This window comes from Prosopis cineraria, unplaced genomic scaffold (genome assembly GCF_029017545.1).
Source record: "Prosopis cineraria cultivar Desert tree isolate PC_DT_omini unplaced genomic scaffold, ASM2901754v1 PC10, whole genome shotgun sequence".
Lineage (NCBI taxonomy): Eukaryota > Viridiplantae > Streptophyta > Magnoliopsida > Fabales > Fabaceae > Prosopis > Prosopis cineraria.
The window spans coordinates 4080032-4103259 of record NW_026555341.1 but is presented as its reverse complement, the minus strand read 5'-3'; the positions used below and the strand labels follow the sequence as shown (position 1 = coordinate 4103259).

At 36.0% G+C, this 23228-nt stretch overlaps 3 protein-coding genes across 4 annotated transcripts; 2 read left to right on the top strand and 1 right to left on the bottom strand.

Moving 5' to 3' along the window:
- The first annotated feature begins 2795 nt into the window (after positions 1 to 2795).
- On the top strand, positions 2796 to 3961 carry LOC129321222 (phytosulfokines 3-like). The gene is made up of 2 exons (XM_054966917.1): positions 2796 to 3426; positions 3548 to 3961. The coding sequence occupies exons 1-2, from the start codon at positions 3157 to 3159 to the stop codon at positions 3668 to 3670; spliced, it is 393 nt and encodes a 130-aa protein (XP_054822892.1). The 5' UTR covers positions 2796 to 3156; the 3' UTR covers positions 3671 to 3961.
- Positions 3962 to 14867: 10906 nt separating this feature from the next.
- LOC129321503 (ACT domain-containing protein ACR1) lies at positions 14868 to 18638 on the top strand. 2 transcript variants are annotated; one of them, XM_054967281.1, is made up of 8 exons: positions 14868 to 15050; positions 15129 to 15695; positions 15851 to 15896; positions 16637 to 16751; positions 16977 to 17044; positions 17187 to 17825; positions 17907 to 18011; positions 18093 to 18638. In XM_054967281.1, the coding sequence occupies exons 2-8, from the start codon at positions 15622 to 15624 to the stop codon at positions 18471 to 18473; spliced, it is 1428 nt and encodes a 475-aa protein (XP_054823256.1). In that variant the 5' UTR covers positions 14868 to 15050; positions 15129 to 15621; the 3' UTR covers positions 18474 to 18638. The 2 variants fall into 2 exon arrangements, with proteins under 2 accessions (XP_054823256.1, XP_054823255.1); XM_054967280.1 differs by having other exon boundaries at positions 14868 to 15695.
- A 1108-nt stretch (positions 18639 to 19746) lies between these two features.
- On the bottom strand, positions 19747 to 22534 carry LOC129284519 (uncharacterized). The gene is made up of 3 exons (XM_054920031.1): positions 21820 to 22534; positions 21010 to 21197; positions 19747 to 20615 (listed from the first exon to the last, which is right to left on the bottom strand). Exons 1-3 carry the CDS (start codon positions 22466 to 22468, stop codon positions 19941 to 19943), a joined length of 1512 nt encoding a protein of 503 aa, XP_054776006.1. The 5' UTR covers positions 22469 to 22534; the 3' UTR covers positions 19747 to 19940.
- Positions 22535 to 23228: the final 694 nt, after the last annotated feature.

Sequence of the window (23228 nt, the reverse complement as noted above, 5' to 3'; positions counted from 1 at the left end):
GTTTCGTTCTTCTTGAGCTACTCTTGCTAGGCTTACGCTACTCTACAATTCCTTCCTTCATCAATTGACTTAACATCCATATCCCCAAATAAAATATATACACTCCCCCTCCATTGTTTTAGAAAACTTTTTTTTCTGATTTTCTTTCATTCCACAAAATTACTTACTTGTTAACTTTAATTATAATAAAACTGATAGTCTTTTATTAAAATGCCCTTGTTTTAAGCATTCACTTAAACATATTAGGATTGAAGTATAAATCTGCTTCACATTTTTAAAAAAGACGTAGTTAATATCCTAAAATATTTGAACGCCTAATATCATGTTTAACGTTTTTCAAAATCAAACCATTTTATCCCGGCTAACAATTCATGCTTTAATAGTTAATTAGGCCGTTTTGTGCACATAGCATACGTTATAAAAATTAATAAATAACACGGGGCTGATTAATCACGCTTTTCTTCCTCTTGCCATCGCAGATCGTGTTTCGCTTGCCTTCCCATCTTAGCTTGGATCAACGTTGTCTCCCACCCGTGGCTTCACTTTTTCCCTTATACCTGTACCACCCACCCATAGCTCCACGTCCACCTTAGATTTGAACCACCCACCCATAGATTCCTCATCTTCTCTCTTCTTCTTTCTCTAACAGTCTCACTGACTATGAAACGGCTAGCATTCTAGAGAAGAACGCGAGTGACGGTGCGGAAGATTGAGGAGGATGGACGTGAGTGGAGAAGAAGAACATGAATGAGGGTGAGGGCCTTGACGAGCCGGGAGAGATCTTCATCTGTGTGATTTCGCAGCTCCTCGTCTTTTTCTGCTTATTTGTGACATTGTACAATAAAACACACTCCAAGTTCAGGTTAATATATAGATGATGTCGTTGACTACTCTTTTTGTTATTTTTTGCCCCCTTCATTACTTCCGAATACATTGGAAAAGGAAAGAAGCCAGAGACAAGCAATTTCAGCAATTGGGTACTTCTTTAGCACGTTCAGTGGTGGGCGGTCCCAGTATAAGAAAAAATTGACCAGCTTCGAAGTCGTGAGACTGTGAGATCCTCAATTTCAAGTCTGTTTTTCATTGCAAACACTTTGAAGGAGTTGATTCCTTATACTGAGATCCTCAATTTGGAAGGCATGCATAGGCCCTTGTTGGCAATTCAGGTAATTTTTCATAATTAATTTGCTCATTTTTTGATTTGTTCATTTGGATTCTGATAGAAGAAGTACTGATTTTGGTGTCAAACAACGTTTGGTTAAGGGGATTGCTCTGTTTTTGTTAGTGAGGGATCATAGGGACAGAAAATTGGTTTTCTGAATGAGTGAAGAAAATGGAAGAAGTGGCTGAAAGGGTAAAGTTCAATTTGAGCTTCAACTCTTCAAACAGTACACAGCGTAAGGGTAATGGAGCGTGAAGACGAGTTTTGATATTCCGTCATGGGCATTCTCACATATATCCTCACTTGCTTCAAAATCAATTCAGGGCAGCGAATCAACCAAACAATTGAATCACTAAGCACTAAGCATGTCAAAAACTCAAATAAAATAAGTTCTCAGACTCCCTTACTTCAAATCACCCAAATATAAAGATTCAAGTTGAAATAGAATGGAACAAGTTTGATTAAATAGCGTGCATAAGCACGAAATTACAATTGATAAATTGTTAAGATAACTAAACATGAAGGTAAACCTAAAGAAATAATAGATCTCCTAAGAGTTCAAAGTGATTTTTGCACCCCCTCTTCTCTAATGATGTTCCCATATTTATAGCGTATAGGTTGTGTTGTTGTTTGTATTTGCCAGCTTGTGTTCTCAAAATATCCATGAGTAAAGGTCATGATTTTGAGAGATTTGGAACTTGTTGAGATCATGTTCTTGTATAAGGCAACAGTCTCACTAGTAATTTTAAGTTTTAAGGAATTCAATGACCTATGCTTACTTACTCAAGTCATTTTATCATAATGTTAATTGAAGTTGTCATTATTGGATCCTTTGTTAGGCCTGCTGCTTCACTCAGTTGGCACAATTCTGACTATAGCTTTTGTGATTTTTTGAAAATGTATCGTTTTAATTTTAGCCCAAATACAATCACACCCTTAAGAACTAAATTTCAAAACCCAAATTTTTCCTTGATTGTGTTACGGGGCATCGGAGGGTGTTATGAACTTCCACCTTCAACTCCGATGAGCTTTGAGGCTCAATTTTGACCTTCAACTTTCAGCTCTTTTATTTTATTTTATTCTATAGGCAAGCAAAAGCTTGAAAGGACACTACACTAAGACACATTTTAAAAACTAGATGACTAAACACGGAGGGACGAAGCTTAAAATCTGCTTCAACCTTCAACTTTGGGTTTTGCATATGAGTGTTTTAGTTTTTTTTTTTAATTTTTAAACTATTCACATCAGATGTATGCTAAATTTGAGTATGATAGTCAAAGAGAAAAAGTTAACAGTCAACCCGAGCTTTTAGAATGGTAGGGCCAGATTGTTCAATTTAAAAAGAAAAAAAAACGTTATGTGGTGCCTTTTAAAATTATTTGGCGATAGCCCAATATATTATTAACAACAAATTAACTATAATACTCATTCCCGTACATTTCAAATAAGAAATGTGTAAATTTATACTATGTATTCATGTACTTATAGATAGTATGATTATTATTTATAAATTATATATATATATATATATTGATGATTAGTTTTAAAATTAGGATATAATTTTTCCATATAATCATGATTAAGTAATAAATTTTACTGTTACTTTAATATTAGTTGGTTTGGGAAACAAAGTTGTCATTACATTGGTGAGGCTCTCATTCATTTAGAGCAAAGCATAATGTAACAATACAACCAGGAAAAAAAAAAGGGTTTGCTGCAGATGCATTTTCGACTTTATGTAGTCTCTTTCGGCTTTAGCCCTCTCTTGTAAATAAAAAGAGAAGTGAATGTTCTAAAAAAGTTGAAAGATCCATTTTCTAGGCGGATCATCATTCTGGCAAGTACTATAAGAATCCGCACTACTTTATGAGTTCTTTTTCTGGTCATGCTAATATATAGATATTGGTTTTGCCGGATTTTTCTGACGCGGCCTCACCCAATTGTTTCTATAACAAGGGAATGAAACCGATGTCGAGCTCCGTAAATTTTGCCTCATGGTTTCTATTTACTTATCAAAGTTACACCTCGATTTGGCATCTTATTTCTGTATATATATGGATCTCTCTTGTCATGAAAGCTTCAAGCCACCATCAAACCCTCGATCCCATCTGCCTGATCTTACGAATTTCTCAGAGCCAAAAGCAAGAATGGCCAAGATCGCAGCTTTGTTCTTCACCGCTCTATGTCTCTGTCACATGCTGGCCCACGCCAGTCGTCCTGAACCAAGTTTTCACGAGGAATCCGTCGAGAAAACGCAACACGAGGTTGGTAGAATTATGCTACTCGTGCCGTGATGTATGATGTTGAATTTTTTTTTTTTTAAATAAATTGAGATTGGGCGGTGCGGGTTACTTAGTTGAAGCACGCATGGTGTTTTGTTTGAAGGGGGATATACAGGGCGTGGAGGACAAGTGCGAAGACGTGTCAGCGGACGGATGCTTGATGAGAAGGACACTAGTGGCTCATCTGGACTACATCTACACACAGTCACCAAACATTAACGCCTGAAATTTCTCTTCTCCTCCTACTAACCACTAGCACATTCCGCACTCCACACACTCAAATGCTTACATGTACACACTCAATCCTTTGTCCACTCACTCTCTACTTTTCTCCTTTTATCAAGCTTCAGTGAAGAATCTGTGCATCTATGTACTGAGTATGTACAATACGCAGTCGCGTGTTTGTGAATTAATTACTTGTCTTAAGAATGTGAGATTTGTGAGTTTGCTATCGTATTGTATCAGACAGATGTGCTCTTACCCATTCATGCTAACTTTATCGCGTTGGTAATGAGTATCTATAGTGCTATTTGATAAAACTTTTTAATATTTTTATCATCATTTTACATTGCACTTAACATATTGTTATTTCATCACTAATTAAATGTCACCAATACATGCAAAAAAGTATTAGCACTTTGTCAAGATGATTATTAATCACGTAGACCAATACACTTGTCTACCGTGCATAGGAGGAAGCATCAAACAAAAGAATGTGCTTTTTTAAAGAAGGAGAATACAATTATTGGTTAATATATTTCTAGAGTGTTTTTGTAACATCCCGGATTTTAATGCCCTAATAAGTCAAGTTAATCAAGAGATAATTGAGTTAACATTAACTAAATTTGGGTCAAAGGGGACTAAGGGTGGCTTTGTACCATGCGTCGCGACATGTGCATTATCCATTGTGGTGCAAGAGGTTGAAGGTGGGAGGGGAAAACCTCCTTATGCCATCTATTTTAGTATAGGAAGTGTCTGTTATGGTGTGTGGCCATAACAAGTGAGAATCCACTTTGTGCCACACCTTGTGTAACATCCTAAATAATTTAACCGCAGCTAAGGAAATGAAGATAATTAAGTAAATTTATATAGTGTGTAATTATATAGAGCTAACAGGTGTTTTAGATTGTAATTTCACCTCTAGGATTAAATTCAAAGGGACGTCAAGTCACTCGAATGTCAAAAGGTAAGAGAAACAAAGGAAACTGGCTTTGTGCCACATGCTACGATACATGAGCCACTAGAACACAGAATTTACCTCTCTGTACCACATGCCGTGATGCGTTGGGACAGGTGCCATGATGCACGATACATTTTTTTTTTTTTGCAAAAATAGGACCTGAAACTAATGTGAAAAATAGAGAGAAAAGAGGAGGAAACTAAGGAGCTCATCTTTGCTCTGCTAAGGCTAACAATATTGGAGATTTGGGAGCATTTTGAGCTAAAGAACACCTAAGGTAAGTATACTAAGATTCCTCCTCCCTCTTTGTTCCATTTTCATGAGGATTTGATTTAGGGTTTGAATGAAAAAAGTAATTTTTGATCCATATAAGTTATGGGTCTAAACCATTAATTTAAATAGAGTTAATGGGAGTGATTTAAGCTAGTTAAACCTAGCATTAATAGTTTTATAAGTTGTTGATTGGTAAATGCCATTAATGTTTGAAAATTAGTTGTAATGATTTGGTTGGTAATGTTTAATGACCATAAATAGTGGTTTAATGATTCATTAATGACAATATGAGCTTAAGGAACCTAGTAAACTCAATGGGTATGATGAGAAGTGGGATATTGCATTTTGTGTGAGTTGAAAGGATGAAATAGAATATTGGAAACCATTCAAATAGGGATATTAATGATTGTCCTTGAGATTAAATTGTAGACTAACCAACTTGGCACCATTCAAGCTTCATGAGAGCTTTAAAAGTTTTTGTTTTGAGGAGTAAACATATAACCTCTCAAATATTTGAGGTAACCAGGGAAAAATTTAATTTGTATAATTGCTTGTTAATTAATTATACCTTGAAAGAACTTGTTTGGAAATTATGATAGATTAATTTACGTTTAATGTAAGATTGGCAAAATGATAGATTATGTGTTATGCTAGCATGTTTATAGGTTGATAATAGAATATGTGTTTATTTATATACATTGATGCTGGGTTTTAACATATTTATTTGAAAATGAATAGCATAAGATGTTGAGTTATGTAGAGTGTGATGGAGTTAATTGTGATGAGTAGGTTATTATGGGATGAATGTCTATATGTGCATACTATGTGTTAATGTATGCATGTCATGATCACTATGGTGAGAGTTTGCCCATAGGGATCGAAAGCTTGCCCTAGTATTAATCGTTAGAATTGAGAGGTAGCCATTGTCCTATAGTTGATTAGGGACTGTCCCACTAGTTCTTCGAGGAACTTGAATCTAACTAATCTCCATTGGTCTATGAGGAGACTAAATTAGGTATACAACACCCCATGATTATTACTATTGGGAGAAATCATGGATTAAAAGTGAGTGAATTAGCCTTGGCCAAACAGCTTATCAAGAGTAGAAGGTTGGGTTAGTCTAAGTTATGGATGTAGCCACTAAATAGCCATTTGTTTTATGTTATAGGTATTAGGAAGCTATAAGGTTTGTAGTAATCATGCATTTTTATTTTCAACTACATGATTGCTATTATTATGGTTCGATGTGTTTTGTTAGGGATACATGATTGTTATTGTTGTGACCCCAATATGTGCATTCTTGAATGTATGTGGTGACACGCATTTGGACCCAATCGCATGGTTATTAGTTTTGTGGTTGAGACTACTTTGAATAAAAAATATGTATGTGTATAAACTAGTTGTGAAAAGATTTATAATTGCCACTTGCATCCATAATTAATTGATAGGCATTTGTATATGTTAGATTAATTGTGGTTATTAAGTAGTTGTACTCACCTTTCATTCTTTAATACTATAGAGATTAGCTCATCGGATTAGGACTGGGGAAAATGAGGCTTAGAATTTAGAGAAAATCCTACTAGTAGGCCTCATAGTTTAATTATGTGTATTTTGTGTTTTTGATTGCCAACTAGGTTGTTATGTGATTCATTTTGACTAATTGCACTATTACTGGGAGAAATGACTAGATTGTGTATTTTGTGCTATGGGCTATATGATATGTAATTGTAAAGTTTATTTAGGGTCAAAATACTAGTGCAAGTAGGGAGTTGTGTAATTAATTAAAAATGATGATTGCTATGGTGATTTATGAATATTTGACTCATCTTCATGTTTTTGATATAAAGGGGTTGAGTGTTGAGAAAATGATATGTGTGTAATTGGTTGGCTATAGTATGTTGTATGAGTCTGTAATAGTCTATTATGTGTGGTTTAAGGATTAGTGTAAGCTTTTGACACTTGTTTTAGGAAACGAACACCCTAGTTATATGATATAGTGAAAAAGGAGTGAGTTTTGTAATACATGTCTAACTTTTTACTGAAAAATGGTTTGATTGTAAAATCTGTGCTATTAGTTAGACCTAGAAGAAAGTTCTTTATAAATACTTGGATCACCTCAATAAGACGTCGGACATAGAAATGTGATGCATTGGAAATTTATCCCACGAATTATCATATGACAGTTCTATGCTGTCATAGAATGTTCATTGTGTTACAATGTATGGTGCCTCCATCACGGCACTTGGCACATAGCCAAACGAGCTGCAATGCATCTTGCTGTTTTATTGAAAAAGATGTTTTCTCATCTCTTGCAAAAGCTACCATATGATTTGAATGTCCATACTTCCATGTAATGATTTTACATTGATTTATGATAAAGATGTAGATTTAGAAATATTTTGAATTATGAGAACTTAAGATCCCAACTATTGCAATTTTACAAACTTAATAGTCTTTTTTGTATTACACCCTTGATTACCTTGAATTCATAAATTAATGTTGTCTAAGGAGTTTTACAACTTGGTATCATTTTCTTTTGTTTTGACAATTGGTTTGTAGTTTGCTTAAGGAGTAAACTATTGATTACTCTAATGTTTGAGGTAATCAAAATTTTTTTTGTGTGTAGTTATTTGTTAATTGATTTATGTTTTTGAAATGACATAGTTGACATAAATGATTGAATTTCATGATTATAAATATGTCCAAAATCATGTTAAGTTTTGATTAACCTAATTTGGCTATAAATCTAAAGTTTGAATTTGAGATATTTGTATGCCATAATTATATATTGAAATAAGAATTTCATAATTTGAAAAAAAAGAGTGTGTCATTATATTAGTTTGAATGTAATATGTGAGTAAAGTGGAGAATATATGAATGTGAAATGATATTGATAATAGAAGTGAAGTGTCATAAGTGAAAATAATTAGGATGCTCGTATTTAATAGTTTGTTGCGTGAATTAAATAAGCTTGCATTTATATATGTGAAACGAGTGAGAATATTTTATTGCATGATCATTCTAGTGAAAGTTTATCTAAAGAGAGGAGTATATAAAATCTACATGGTAATCACTGCCATTTATTAGAATTGAGGGGCAAACTGTAATGCTCACCTTGATATTACCAAACACATAAAACACCCGATACGAGCCATCATTATCATAATCAAGAATAATTAAATCCCTTAAAAATGGTTATCATAATATAAAGGGTTAGAAAAAAGTTTAAGAAAATTGGGATTCCAAGAAAAATCCTTTTTGAAAAATGTTTGAGCTTAAATTATAACTTAAAATGAATTACATAAAATATCAGAAGCATAGGAACTCAAAACAGTCTTAAGAAAAGGAATTGAAAAAATGTAGAAATTTTTAGATTTTGCATAGTGCACTGCGGTTCACATCTTACCTGTTGCAGTGGACTACACAAAGGGACTATGTTCCCTCTTCATGCCTCGTGCCATGGTGCACATCTGCTGTCATAATAGCACTTTGGACCAACTTCTAAAGCACGCCAAATCACCATCCAACATCCAATTCAAATGATTCAAGCATCCACATGTAGCTCTTAGAGCTATCTAATTATTGGCATTGGTCTTACAACTAACCACTTAATTAATTAAAGGTTAGACACTTAGATACAAAATGATACCTTTTCTTTTCAAAACAACAACTAAGGCATGCAAACTCATATATCAAGTGCTAATAACTGTGGAACCACTTGAACTAACCTAAATAGACCATAAAAAACCTATTTGCATAATTAAACCACTACAATATCTGTTCATATAAAATTTGGCCATCCAATCCCCAATTTAGCATAATCCTAAAAAAAGGGTAACAATAATTCAATATTTATACACATGGCCAATTAAGTACACAAATTAACTTAAAACAACACTTGTACTAGTATCTTGACCTTTCAAAATTATTACATCAAAATTATAATATTTCAAATTGAGACGCCTATAGTTTACGGAAATATTCATGCAAGTGACAACAAAAATGGTTATATAGTTCTAAATTGACATAAGCTTGCATAATTTGTTACAAACTAACAAAAAAGGAAAGGATTATACAAACATGTCCTTTGAATGCTTAATAGCAACTTCCTTTCCTTTGTTCCTATCAAAGCCTTTACCTAAAATATGTAACCACAGGGTGAATCGAGGACTCAATAATCAAAAAGTTTGATTAAACTATTCGTGTATAAGAACAGATAGTGAGTACGTGAAGTGGTGTTTAAAACTCATAACAAGTTACATATATGTATATATAGTTATAGAAGGATATGCATGATCAACACACTACCTTGCACCCTCCTTATATCTTTCGATTGAATTTGTGGGATGATAACTCGAAAGGACCAAATCTATGTAAATGGACTAGCTCAAGCTTATAATTAGTAAGAGGTATCTCTAGCCAAGAGTGCCTTCACCCAACATGGACCACAAATTCTCCCTATTTATGAATACTAAGGGTGTCGATGCCTAATCTATCTCACATAATACTGAAACTTCTAAACAAATAGAATTGTGCACCTGGGCTTCCACAGTGCTAGTGTACCACATAGATTTCTAAACAATGTTTCCAACACCATACTATGGTGAACTCCCACCTTCTCATAATGATCATGCTAAACATATACTTAATGATTTCCACACATCACCATAACATGTAATTTTTACTAAAATGATCACTTCCACTTAAATCATAGAATTTCACAAATGATTATATACTTGAATATAAGATTTAGTTTTCCAAATCCACAATGTTTAAAACACAATTTCCATTTTACTTCACATAAAGTTTCTAAATCATAATTATTTCATATTAGTACTATACTAATACAAAACAAGAGCATTAGCTTTAAAAATATTACACAACCATCCAAATAAGCAAATAAAGAGTTTAGATAATTCGGTTACCTCAATTCTTTTTATCATTAAACAGGATTACCATGATTAAACAATGACCTCTCATTTGTCCACTAGCATAACAATACACGATTAATATTTAATCTACAAGATTAAACATTTAATCATCAATCCACAAACTAATTAACCTCTTTTTAATACAATTTTGGGTAACCGCTATACCTAAAACCTTATTTCAACAACACCAACTCTTCCAACACACTTTAATAATATCATTTAATCTCAAATATTTACCCATATTGCTCTTAATCTCCTAATTTCTACTTAAGGTTCATCCAAACCCTGTTCAAAAACTTTAAATCACTATAAAATTTATAAATTTAGGTTTAAAGGCTTGATTGAACTTTTCAAAACCTTTACTAAAACAATAGGTTAGGTTTTAACCCAATAAAAATGAAAATCAAGCCCTATATTACCACAACCTTCATAAAATTTGCATATAGGAGGAAGGAAAAGGATTGAAAACTTACCCAACAACAATCAAACTCCTAAATGCCTCTAAATTACTCCCAATGTGTAGCCTAACAGCCTTAAGTCGTTTACTATCGCTCCTCTCATTCTTTCTCTTTTCTTCCTTATAAAATCAAACGTGATCTTGCATATAATAAAAACCATATTTCTGCCCATCTACCTCAATGCATGATGCAAAGATACTCAAACATGTTTTGATCTCTCTCCGTGCCATGGTCTGCTTAAACTTTAACCTAACCGTCTTCTACGGCTGTCCAATGATCTAATAACTACATTAGTCTTTCAAAAATATCATTAATTAGAAATTCACATAGATTTATTAATCTACCCTTCTAAACGCTTGAATTTTTCAAAATTTGAAATCTAAGATGTCACATAAACCTTGTCCCATTTTTGTATCAAGGGATTGTTTTATTATTTATTGAGAGACTTGAACCTAGCTAACTCTAATAGTTTGTTGAGGAGATTAGCTTATGATTTATGACAACTTAAGAATTTAAGAGTAGGGAAAGTTATGGTTCGAGAGTGGGTGTAGTGTTGTTTGGCCAAGTCATTCATCACAATTGGTGAGCTTAGGTTGTCTATTTACTCTAACAAATTCCTAATTGAATTATAGCCTATAGTTTTAGTCAAAAGGCATAAGAAAGATATAAAAGCGGTTAGATCATGCCTTCTTATCCTATATGTCACATGGTTGTTAAATTTATGACAAGTTGTGATAATTGCCTTTTCCATTATCACATGGTTGCTATTATTGTGGCAATATGTATTGTGAGATGATATGGAAAGTAATAATATGATTGCCTTGTGTATTGAGAAAAATAGTATGTTTATGATTATTGCACAAGTTTTATTGTTAATTAATAAGCAATTGCATAGTATAGATGTATTCTAATTAATAGGTGATTGTACTCACCCCTCTCTTATAAATTTTATAGGTTCTAGCTTGGATGTTGAAAAGGAAAAGGCTTTAGAGCTTTAGAAATTTGTCATTCCTACTGTAATTCCTCCCCTTATATTTTGATTCTTGTGTATACTTTATAATACCACCAACTAGGGACATATATACTTGCATTATTGTGATGCATGATTGAGATGGTTGTATTTTAGGCCCCGGATTTATGTGTGTATTTTGAATTGATTTGTTAGGACTTAAATACTAGTACAAATATAGGGAAGATTTATTTTTCTCACTATGCGCGAATATTGTTTAAATACAATTCTAGATCTCCTTCTTTTGTTTTTAGTATTAAAGGGTTGAGATAGAGCCAAAAAAATGGGTTGACCTCGCAGGTTAGCTCATTCAACTAGCCAATTTTGACGGCAGGTTAAAACGGCTGGACTGGCTTGTGGGCTAGCCTATTTTTTTAAAAAAATTATTTTATTCTTTATCTTCTTATAAATCTATAATAAAGATAATATTTTTTAAATCTATAATTTATGAGTCTCAAATATATTCTTTACATTTGAAAGATAATGTAAATTTTTCTTATAATTTACACATAAAATTTTTATTATAGTTTGTAAATCAATTATTTATTAGTTTTTATAGTAATATTTTGAATATATATTATCTGTTAACCTCATAAGATCTACTGATTGAAATCATAAATATAAATTTATTGAAAAAAATAATATGAGTTTATATTTAAATTTTATTTCTCAGTGAGAAAGATAATACACTTAAGCAAGAAGATGATCAATAGTAAAAATCTAGCAAATTTTTTAATATTTTAGCTTCATTTTTCTATTTAATTCATAATCCATAAAAAGAAAATATAAATAAATCAAAATTATATTTAAATTTTTTTGTGATGCTAGAAATATTTGTAATTCTAATTCTTTTTCTTTATCAATTTTATATCCATTTTCACTATTTAAACTTATTTTTAGTGGGACATTCAAGTTAAAAAGGTTTAGATTCTAAATTTTTTGAAGTGACGTGACTTTTCAAGAATGCACAATAGACCATTTTAGATTTAGATAGGTGTTGAAAAAAATAAAGCTTGTTGTGTGGGATTTGTCTAATAGGATTTAGATGGGTGATTTAATTTAAATATATATATGATATGTTGATTATAAATTTTAAAAAATAAAATTGTATTTTGTGGGATGGCCTGTGGGCTCACTAGCTCGCCAATGTGTAGGTTGGGTTGGGTTTTCTAGCTCGTTTATCTTCACGGGTTGGCCCAACCCAACTTGCTAAAATGTTAACCTGTGAGATAGCCCACAATTCATTTGCACAGCTCTAGGTTAAGAGATAAAATTGAGAAATATGTGTTATATGCCAGTGGTGGTGTGTTGCACAGGTAGTTTTGAGTCCATTGAATGTAGTCTAAGTGTAATTATAGGCTTTTGGCACTCAGTTGAGAATTTGAACACCCAAGTTAGAGTTTAAGTATGAGATGTATAGTTTTACAAATGAATGTCTAACTTTTGATTGAGTGATAATTTGGGTTTGAGACTAATGCCATTAGCTAGAGTTTAAAAAAAAATTTATAAATGCTTAAATCGCCCTAATTGAACATCGAATGGAGAATTGGGGCAAGCCAAAAGTTGGCCTTACCTGCTATCATCTAAAAGCAATAATGTAGTGTGCTGCGTCGTGAAGACAAGCCGCATGTCTCTCATTCTTGGGCATGTTGATTTTTCAACTATTTTTAATATTTTGAAAATGTAGATAGTATCTCATCCTTCTATAACTTTTTTAAACGACAAAATAGATTTGCTTAAACTCCTTCTACCTTGTTTTCACATAAAAAACTTGGAATCCCAATCGTGTAAATTGTTCCAATAGAATTTTAGAAAATAATTATCTATGATCAAGTAACTTATTTGGTTAATCCTATAATTTATCTAGGAGATTATGATGAAGAGTCAGATTAGTAAAGGCAACCTTTCAATTTTTGTATTAGTCCTTATACATTTTTTTTGGTTGCTTCAAGTTTTAAATTATTTGATCTAAAGGAAAAAATGAGTGGGATTTCATTCTCTTTCATGAATAGATTTGATAATAGAGTTGTAGATTTTTTGACAGCTCTCCTCTCAGAGAGGATATGTTCTTCGAGGCATCTTGAGTTACCTTCATTCTCACTGACGAGTTGATGCAAGTCTAATCAACTTAAATTTGAGTTATAAAATAAAAGTGAAATTGATGTAGGGGTTTTTCTTTTCTACAATTTTTTAATAGTATACTCATTATTAAATTAATTTTGAGCCTTGCCAAACATAATTAAAATAGCTTTGCTAATATGATTTGTTCTTCACGAGTTTTAAAACCCTTAACTTTAATTATTACTTAGAGAAAATTAAATCCTCCCCCCAACCTAATCACGCTAGTTTTATATGCTTTATTTTTAATAAGCACTCCATAAACCTTATCGGGGGAAAGAAGGCAATATAAACCTATTATTTTGGCACCTAAAGATTCTATCATTAGTCAGGGGTGCAAATCATTAGCTATTAATTGGCCAAGAAAAAATCATTAGCTAATACACAGGATTACACCAGCTTCGTCTCAGAAGTAGGAGGAATAATTAAATATGAAGCATTGCATGTGCGCTCTTTATATGTTGCATGCACGGAGGCGAACTTGATAAAATCAGTGATCCTCGCTGCTTCTCTGGCAGCTTTGCTCTGAAAAACAATGATCCTCACTGAGTCCACGAGAGTTGGCTTCCAGAATCCCCTCTGGCATTGCAGATTCAGAGATCGACTGCTTTTGCTTGCTGGCAACTCAAACGACATATAACTAACCTGCTTCAATATATTGTCAGCTTCTTCTCAAAATATGGGAGAGGAAATGAGATAAGATAACAACATCAATGGCAGCACACGAACCATAATATAAAAATTTGACAATTAATAAATTATTAAATACTTATTCAAAAAATATTTTATTGATAATAATTTGATTATAATTTTAACCATTAAACTCTAAGAAAATGTCTTGACCGGATCAGCAACTAATCTAATTTTTAATACCTCGTAACTTCAGGTTCAAGCTGGATGTACGTATACGGACAGACGCTGCCGGATGTGATTTTTTTTTTATATAAAAAATACTAACTGATGTGATTTGGAAGAAAGCAGCGGTCGCGGATTGGCCCGCACAGCTAACAAATTAAGACCAAATAAGGGCCGAGACGCCACGTGGGATGAGGCTCCATGACTTGTGGTGAGAGCTAAAGCTACAGCCTACAAGACGTGGCGTGATGTCATCCCAATAACAGATTCACAGCCCGCTCCCGCTATCAAGATGACTGCGGTGTCATCCTTTCCACGTGGATCCCAATCTCACACGTGTCGCTTCTCGCACTCAGTCCCACGCTGCGGAAGCAACCCCCGTCATTACACGTTCCCCTTGGTATGATATCTCTCTGGAAAGCATGCTGAGCTGTACCTGCGTCACGTCGATGGAGGCAGCCTTCTCTCTCCTCGTTCATCCGAGTCCACATCAATTCACCGGCTTCGCAATACCTCCAGCCCGCGACGGTGCTATTTATACTCGCATTTCCCATTATTCACAGGGCCAGCCTTCTCTCTCTCTCTTCATTTTTAGTTAATCCCGCCCCCACCCCTCTCCTCGTTTCTCGCCTCATATATGGAAGCCTGTATTTCTGAATTCTGACTGTACCCTGAACCCACCACCAAACATAGAATTTCAGATTTGTTTACTCTCCACTGCTTTCTCTCCCCACTCTATTATATTCCATGAATTTTACATCTTCTGTGACCTTTTTCCCCAGGTAACCATCTTCTTCTTGCGATTTATGTCCTTATACTGCAGCAGTTTCGCATTGGTTTCCTGATCGATTCCCATGTAGGCATATTTCCCTTGTTATTATCCGAACGACATAAACCCTTCACCTTCTACGATTGTTACGAAACCTTTGAATTCATTTCATTGGCTCCTCCGACCGAGATCCGAACTTGTTGGGCCATTTTCCTTGCGGCTTCCCCCCTATTTTTGAAGTTACTCGGACGTGTGAGAGCATTGATATATAATTGGTTTCGAGGAAGCGATAGGAGTTTTGTGATAGGACAACGAAGATATATTTTTAAATAATTATCTATGCGTTTTTGGAATTCTGGGGGCGATCGCTTAGAATACAAGAAGGATGGCGCTCCTGCCTTGTCGCGTGCTTTGCTTGACGAGTTGTTTTTCTCCAACGCGTTTCTTCTTGTTCATTGGATTTCACAACGATTCCCAACTTGCGATTACGTGGCCTTTGAATATATAAATACCTGCAGTATACTGGTCTTCCTGTCATCCGCCATCACCCAGCCAAAGTCGAAGCTTCATTTGATTGCGCAGAGATGATGGAGATAATTCACCAGTCACATATCGATCGGGAGCTTGAGTCCCTAATAGAAAGAATATATCCTCCCAGGTACTAATAGTTACTAGCTAGCACCCATTTTCACAATATTAATATAATAATAATAATTAATTATCATCATCATCATCATTATTCTTCATCATGCTCGCTCTAAACTCTTATCAATTACTCGGTTTGCATTTCCCGTGTTGTTTGTTTATGTGCAGGGTGTGCATTGATAATGACTCTTGCGAGGACTGCACCGTGGTGAAGGTCAGTTTCAAATTTTATTTAATGTGCATCCATTAATTTTCCTACTTTCTTTTAAATTAATCTATTGTGGATAGAGTCCCCTGGTTGGTTCTATGCAGCCATTAGCTGTTCACAGCTTCCCAGATTTTAGGGCCCTGACCAGCTAGTCGATGAAATTGTTGATCACTGGAGTATTATGAGTAGTTGGGGGACTAAAAAGACTCTGGACATGTCTAATGTGGCAATATATATCCCAATTTAACCGGATGGTCATATATTATACTCAAGGAATAAATATCAACATCATCAGTGGGGGCGAAAACGAAGTAAGGAAGGAAAGTCGACGTAATGTGATGGGTGGGCCCTTGCTTTCTGAACTGCAGAACCCTCTGCCCATCACAAAATTAGGATACGTTTTGAAAACGGGAAAGGATTGAACAATCCTCCGAAGCTGTACGTAGCTACTTGCACAAAGTTGATTTCATGTTTGGCTTGACGTTTAAATAAGAAACCAAATATGGGAGGTTAGTCTTTGAAAATAACGCAATCCAATATTGGAGTGAAACCTCTAGAAGATGCCCGCGAGGCCAAAACAAAGAGAGCGACAATTTGTGGGTGGGTTTGAGATCATTCTGGCTTCATAGAAACCAACAGATCTTATTTATGTATAATTAGAGTTCAAGCATGCAAGCGGTGCAAAAACGATATTATGCATGTATATCTCATTGGGCTTGATGAATGACTGTGTGCCACACAAACAGGTCGATAGTGCAAACAAAGATGGAATATTATTGGAAATGGTGCAGGTGTTGACGGATCTTGACCTGGTTATCTCCAAATCATTCATCTCTTCAGATGGTGGATGGTTTATGGACGGTAAGTGTTTCTTCCTCGCTGTATAGCCGCACTATTATATTATTTGTTCTTGTTTTGCGATACATGGATTTTTGTGCGTTTTTAAGAATTGAAAAGAAAAAAACTGGCGGTGTTATCTTGTATGTGAGACATGCAAGAGTCATTCACTCATAAGACATGACTACGATTTAACATCATCTCCTTGACTGATCCTTGTGGCGGTTGGCTTCTGACATGTGATCGCAGTGTTCCATGTGACCGATTCGTTCGGCAACAAACTCATTGACGAGAGCCTCATGCTCCACATTCAAAAGGTCTCTCTCTTCTCTTCCCTCTCCATGAAGCAATTTTTTTTTTAAAAATATATCCCATGAAAATAAAGTAAAAATGGAGACAAAAATTTTATGCCTGAATAGTGTAAGAAAAGAGAGAATATATATATTGGAGAAATTGCAGGCTCTTTGTGCAAGTAGACGGGGAGAAATATCGAGAGAGAAACAAGCAAATGGTTGGAAGGAGCAAGAAAACGTAGACGTGTGGGGGAAGAAGACGGCAGTAGAGTTGACTGGAACTGATGGGCCGGGTTTACTGTCAGAAATATCAGCCGTACTCGTAGAATTGAGCTGCAACGTCACCTCCGCCATAGCCTGGACCCACAATGACAGAGCGGCCTGCATCATCCATGTGGAGGATGCTTCCACATCCGAGCCCATCAGCGACCCAATCAGATTGGCCCACGTAGAGAGGCACTTAGAGTGCGTATTGGAGGCCCACGGCGAGAAGAGGAGCGTGAGGCTCAACACCTTGTCCGCCGGGCGCACTCACACGGAGCGGCGGCTCCACCAGTTGATGTACGCCGATAGGGACTACCAGAGGTGTCGGGCGTGCGAGGGAGAGAGCGGAGGGGAGCACAAGAAGGGGTGCGATGGGACCCACGTGTGGATCGGGAGGTGCGAGGAGAGAGGATATTGGGTGGTGAACGTCCGGAGTAGGGATCGCCCCAAGCTCTTGTTCGATACCCTCTGCGTCCTCACCGACATGAACTATGTGGTGTTTCACGCCGCCATTAGCTCCATTGCCCCCATGGCTCACCAGGTTGGTACCTGTGCATCACTCATTTTACTGCACATCATCGTTTATATTAGCATTGGGAAATAAAAGTAAGTTGATTTTCAGGAGTACTTCGTGAGACACAAGGCTAGTTCGACGCTGCTCAGAGAAAGTGAGAGGCAAAAGCTGACCTTATGTCTGATCGCTGCTGTAGAGCGCAGAGTCTCGCATGTAAGGGCCATAACACAGCACTCGGCTTCAAGGTTGTGTTTATTCCCTTGGGATTTACGTGTTGAGGGGGCAATTTTGCAGGGGTTGAGGATTGACATCAAGACCGGAAACAGAGTGGGGTTAATGTGGGACGTGACTCGGGTGTTCCGAGAGAATGGACTGTGGATATCAAGGGTAGAGATCGGAACGAGAGGTGACAAAGCAGAAGGATCATTCTATGTGACGGACTCATCGGGCGAGGAGGTGAACCCAAAGATAGTGGAGCTAGTGAGACGAGAGGCTGGGGGATCCATTGTTGCAGTTCACAAGTCGCCCTGTAGGATGTCCAAAGCTTCATCTTCCAATTCACCGCGTGAGCAGAAGAGGGGAATAGAGGCCGCCCACGGATTCTCTATTGGAAGCATGATTTGGTCTCAACTTGAACGCCTCTCCGGCGGTTTTGGATCCATCAGATCCTCTTAACTTGCCTGCTTCCACCATTCTCTGTATATATCAGAAAGGAAACTAGCTTCTTCTCTTCTTTTCTTGACTATTTTTATCCTAGTTAATTATGTTTTACCTTCAAAAGGACATTCTATGATAGAGCTCCGCAGATTATATATGGCCCGCACGATGTTTTTGTTTCCATTTCTTCGGTCCTTACGCATTAGCACAGATCAATGCTTGAAAAGAAGTCAGAATGAATCAAGGGGAGCGCATTACTGTGGACAAATTATAACTTACAGCCAACAGCCACTCATGCTCGATCAATGGTCCTTTACTAAAACCTATACAAAACAAACTGGAACCAAAGGAGGTGTAGAGTGCAAGGGTTGTTAGAACAGGACCCTAGTCGATTATAGTTATAGGTATTAATATTTATGCCCCCGTTAGTGTTTTCAAAAGCTCTTTGTCACTCATCTGATGTCAAATGGAACAGTACCTGACTTTGCTAGATCCCCTCTGATAAATCCCATGACATTGTATTAAAAAATAAAAAAAAATCCAATGACATTGCATAGGAACGCAGAAAAACGTGCAACTAATTATACTTGATAATCTTACAACGACATCCATGGAATACCTGTAATTGTGATGTGGTGATCCAACAGTGAAGTTTCTTGACTACCAAACTCCGAGAATGAGAAGGGGTCAAATAATTATCCACCCTTCCGGTTTCGGGAACTCCAAAGTAGGCCCGGGAGAACTTGACTACGAATACATGTTTATAATTTTAATTTTGTTAATATAGTATTTAAATTGATGAATTTATATTTATATTTATATTTTAAATTTAAAATATCATATTTAAAGTTAGTAAAATTTTAAATAAATAAGCGAGATAAGCTAAAATTCAAGATAAAAATAAAAAATTGAAGATAACAAACTTATCTTCAACCTTTAATTGATAAGTGACGAAAACAAGAAACAAGAAAAGAGACAAAATCATCAAAAATAAAAACATGAAGAGAACAAAAGTTTAAATAATTAAAATAAATAAAATTTATAATTATAAAGAATTATAATGAGAAATTGAATTTAAATTTGAATAAAATTCAAATTCAAATCCCAATCCCCACCCGCACTAATCCTAGTACAATATTAGAATAGGTCGTGTCATCATACTAACTCCGTAGTCCCGTACTGCTATGGGATTAAACTAGCATAAAACTAAAAAATGTCAAGTAGTTTGTCCAAAGCTTTTATATTATGTATACATATAAAGAATTGATAACCTCAAATGTTGAGACTCAAATATCAAATCACAGTTTCATTGCATTGCGATGGAATTACTAATAAGCACTGCAGGGGAGGGGGCTGGCTTTATGAACACAGACAGAGTTTGCAGAGGCTAAAAGTTGGGTACAGAGACTGTATGCAAATATTCACAAATCAAATGATAATTATAGTAAAAAATGACTTGCATCCCGGAATAGTTTTGTTGCATTATTACATTACATCAATATCATCAACGTTAAGCCAGTCATTGGAATCCTTGGACTCAGGATTTCGAGTTCTTGCATGCTCAGAACCCCTGCTTTCAACAGAGCCTATATCTTTATCAGAGTTCAGTGAGCTTCGACCTAGCTGTACCCAATCTCGAGAGTCTTTTGTTGAAGAATCGGAACCTGATGTAACTTTTTTGTAACTTACAGGCACATCGCCATCATCCTCCTCAAGATCACTAAAAGACACATCATCATCATTAGCTGGAATCATTGAGGTTCCACTGACACCAGCTATTTCAGAATTATCCTCATTCAACCAATCATCCGCTTCATCCTCAGTATTGTCCGAGAATTTGTTTGCGGAAGTAGATGATGGCTGCTGCACACTTGGTTTTGCTGGCGCTTCTTCAACTACAGACTTGTCAATTACTTCGATTTCAGTGCTTTGGACAGGATGCTTCTCCATTTCAACATCAGACATAGCTAAAGACAGGGCTGCTTCAACAACAGAAGCCTGCACAGGTTCTGATTTAAGTTGAGCATCGCTTGGCACAGAAAGATGTTGTTCCTCCTCCTCTTTTGAGCAAGCAGCGCCTCTTGCAGACAAATCTGGTTCTTGTTTTTCCTTTCTTATTTCATCTAATTTGATTGTTAACATTGCTCTAGCTTCCACTATCTGCGCACAGAACATAAAATTGCTTGGATCATCTGCTAACAGATTAACTAATGAATGATTTTCAAACTTCTAGAAACTTGCAGCAATGAAGTAGAAGAATCATGCACAACACATCAAAGTTCATAGGCTATTACATTATTTGAGCTTAACCACAAGACATTCATTATAATTCGAGATCAAGCAATAAATTTCAAATGAGCATCCTAAGAATAATATATCTCAAATCACTGTAATCATTCCGCTCGCTTGGTTAGAACCATTAAAGGCAAGGAAATACATCACACAGCATTCATAAAACACAGGCACCTGGGTGTGTTGATCTATGACAATTCCTAACTTAGTCAAAATAATAGATAAATGAAAATAAATTAATTCCAAGTAAGCTTTAACTCACTTCTGGGGATGATAGAAGTTCAGCATCCTGTTTGTTGAGCCTAGGGCGAAGAAGTACAAAATAAATCTTCCAAAAGCAACCATCGCTCATATATCCAGGGCACAGTTCCATCCTAAGAGCAGCTAATCTTGGAGCCAGACGTTCAACAGCCAGAGCATGTTCTTGTTGAGCATCAGACAATTCAAAATCTGCCGAAGATAAATGAAAAGAAGAACATCTCAGACTAATGAATAGTTATCCTTATGACGATCCGGGGAACATATGGACCCTTATTTTCGGCCGTTGGGGTGATTCAGATTATCAAACTTAAGAAACTAAATGAACATGCAAGTTGTACATTAGAAAAAACGCACATTAAAAAGGGCAAAGGAAAAATATTCAGGTGGCCTGAATCCTCCCAATCTTCATGGAGTCAGTAATATTGGATTAATGGAGCCAAAAAAAAAAAAATTCAGAGTTAACTCAGAAATCACATATGGAGGAATTGATTTTCACTTCACCGATGGCACTAAAATCACTATCTTGAAAAATATTCAGAGATTTAGAAAAAGGGGGCGGGGGGGACACAGTACAGTGCAGATATCCGATACCTCCATAGCAATAGACTCAATGACTCTTTAATTATAAACGCTATGCGTTTTTCTTACAATGAGGATTCATGACCACCAAGGTCACATTGATTTTAAAACAAGATTGAAAAATAAGAGAGAAATACTTCCGTCAAAATTATTGTTCCCCTGAATGACATAGAATTACTCAACCATCACTTCTACTGACAAAAAAAAAATGACACGTAGAAATCCAAAATACCATCAGGATCCGCATCATCAGGCAGAGGAAAGTCCAACCAAGTCTCCGGATGCATCGCTAGGTTCCGAGCAAAGGCCACCACCTCCTCAGTGACTCCAACCACACTGCCGAGCTCATATTCCTCCAGGGAACGTTCCTCTTCGGATCCAAATTGGAGGAAATTCGACGCGATCTTCGTAATCTCAGATACCGTCTTATTACTAGAAAGCTTCGAGATTCCGCTCTTAAATTTCCCGCTAATCTCCGCAAAATCGCTTCGGATTCCGGAAATAAGATCTTCATCGGATAGCTTTGAATAGGAATGGTCGCTCGATTGGCCATTCGGTTCGTCTGGATTGGGAGCCGAGATCTGAGTTTGAGGCGGTGGCGATTCTGGTGGCGGAGCAAGGAAAGAGGCAACGCCCCAGAATTGGCGTGATATGGATTTGGTGAGCTCGGAGAGATCATCTTTGACGCCCTGTGCAGAAGGAGTAGATGCAGGAGATGATGATTGTGAATCGGATTGAACAGACTCCGATTCGGGTTTGAGAGGTGATTTTTGGTCGCCGCCATGGTTGATGTTGGGGTCAACATTCCGAGTTTTGTCTTCCTTTTCATCGTCATCGTCGAGCCTGAGCGAGTTTGCGATTGACCTTGCCAACCAGGCCATGGTTGATTCCAAGCTATGGGCAAATCACAATTTTCGCAGCAATCTCTCAACCATAGTGGAGAGTACTTAACGGGGGATAAGACTAAGACGGTGTGACCTATAGCTGCGACGTCGTTTTCAGGACACTTTCATGTAGTATTTTTAACAATTATTCAAGTGCTATATTGTAAATATGCATTCCATATTACAAAGGTGTACTCTGATCTTTCTTCCTAAACTTAAATTTCAATACTATGCGAATGTCGTCCAACTTGGCAAATCACAAATACTATTGTAGATGCCATTTGAAAAATATTACAAAAATTGTCACACATATTTGAAAATAAATTTTTATATATATTGTGAGATACACAAATTAAATAGAAAATTTCTCAGGGGCAAGATACGTGCGGTTTCTGAAAAATTTGATACAAAAATAATTGGCAAAAAATTGAAATAAATAGATGAATGAATAATTAATTTAAACCGCAATGCATTGCCAAGTTAAAAATGAATAAGCTTAACCCTGAAGCGATGTCTGGCCCAAAAAAGGAAAAAAACTCCAAAAGTGATGTCTAATAACGAAGGTAAAAATGCATGAACAAATACAGCGCTGCTACTGCTATCTCCTCCTCCTCCTCCTCCTCCTCCTTTTAATTTTGACAAAATGAAGGTCGCTCAAGAGCTAGCCAGACAAAGTTAACAGCAATATCTTCCGTGGATTATGACCAGCAGTCATAATTGGAAGGGGAATCATAGAGCATGTTTGAATCACGTTGGA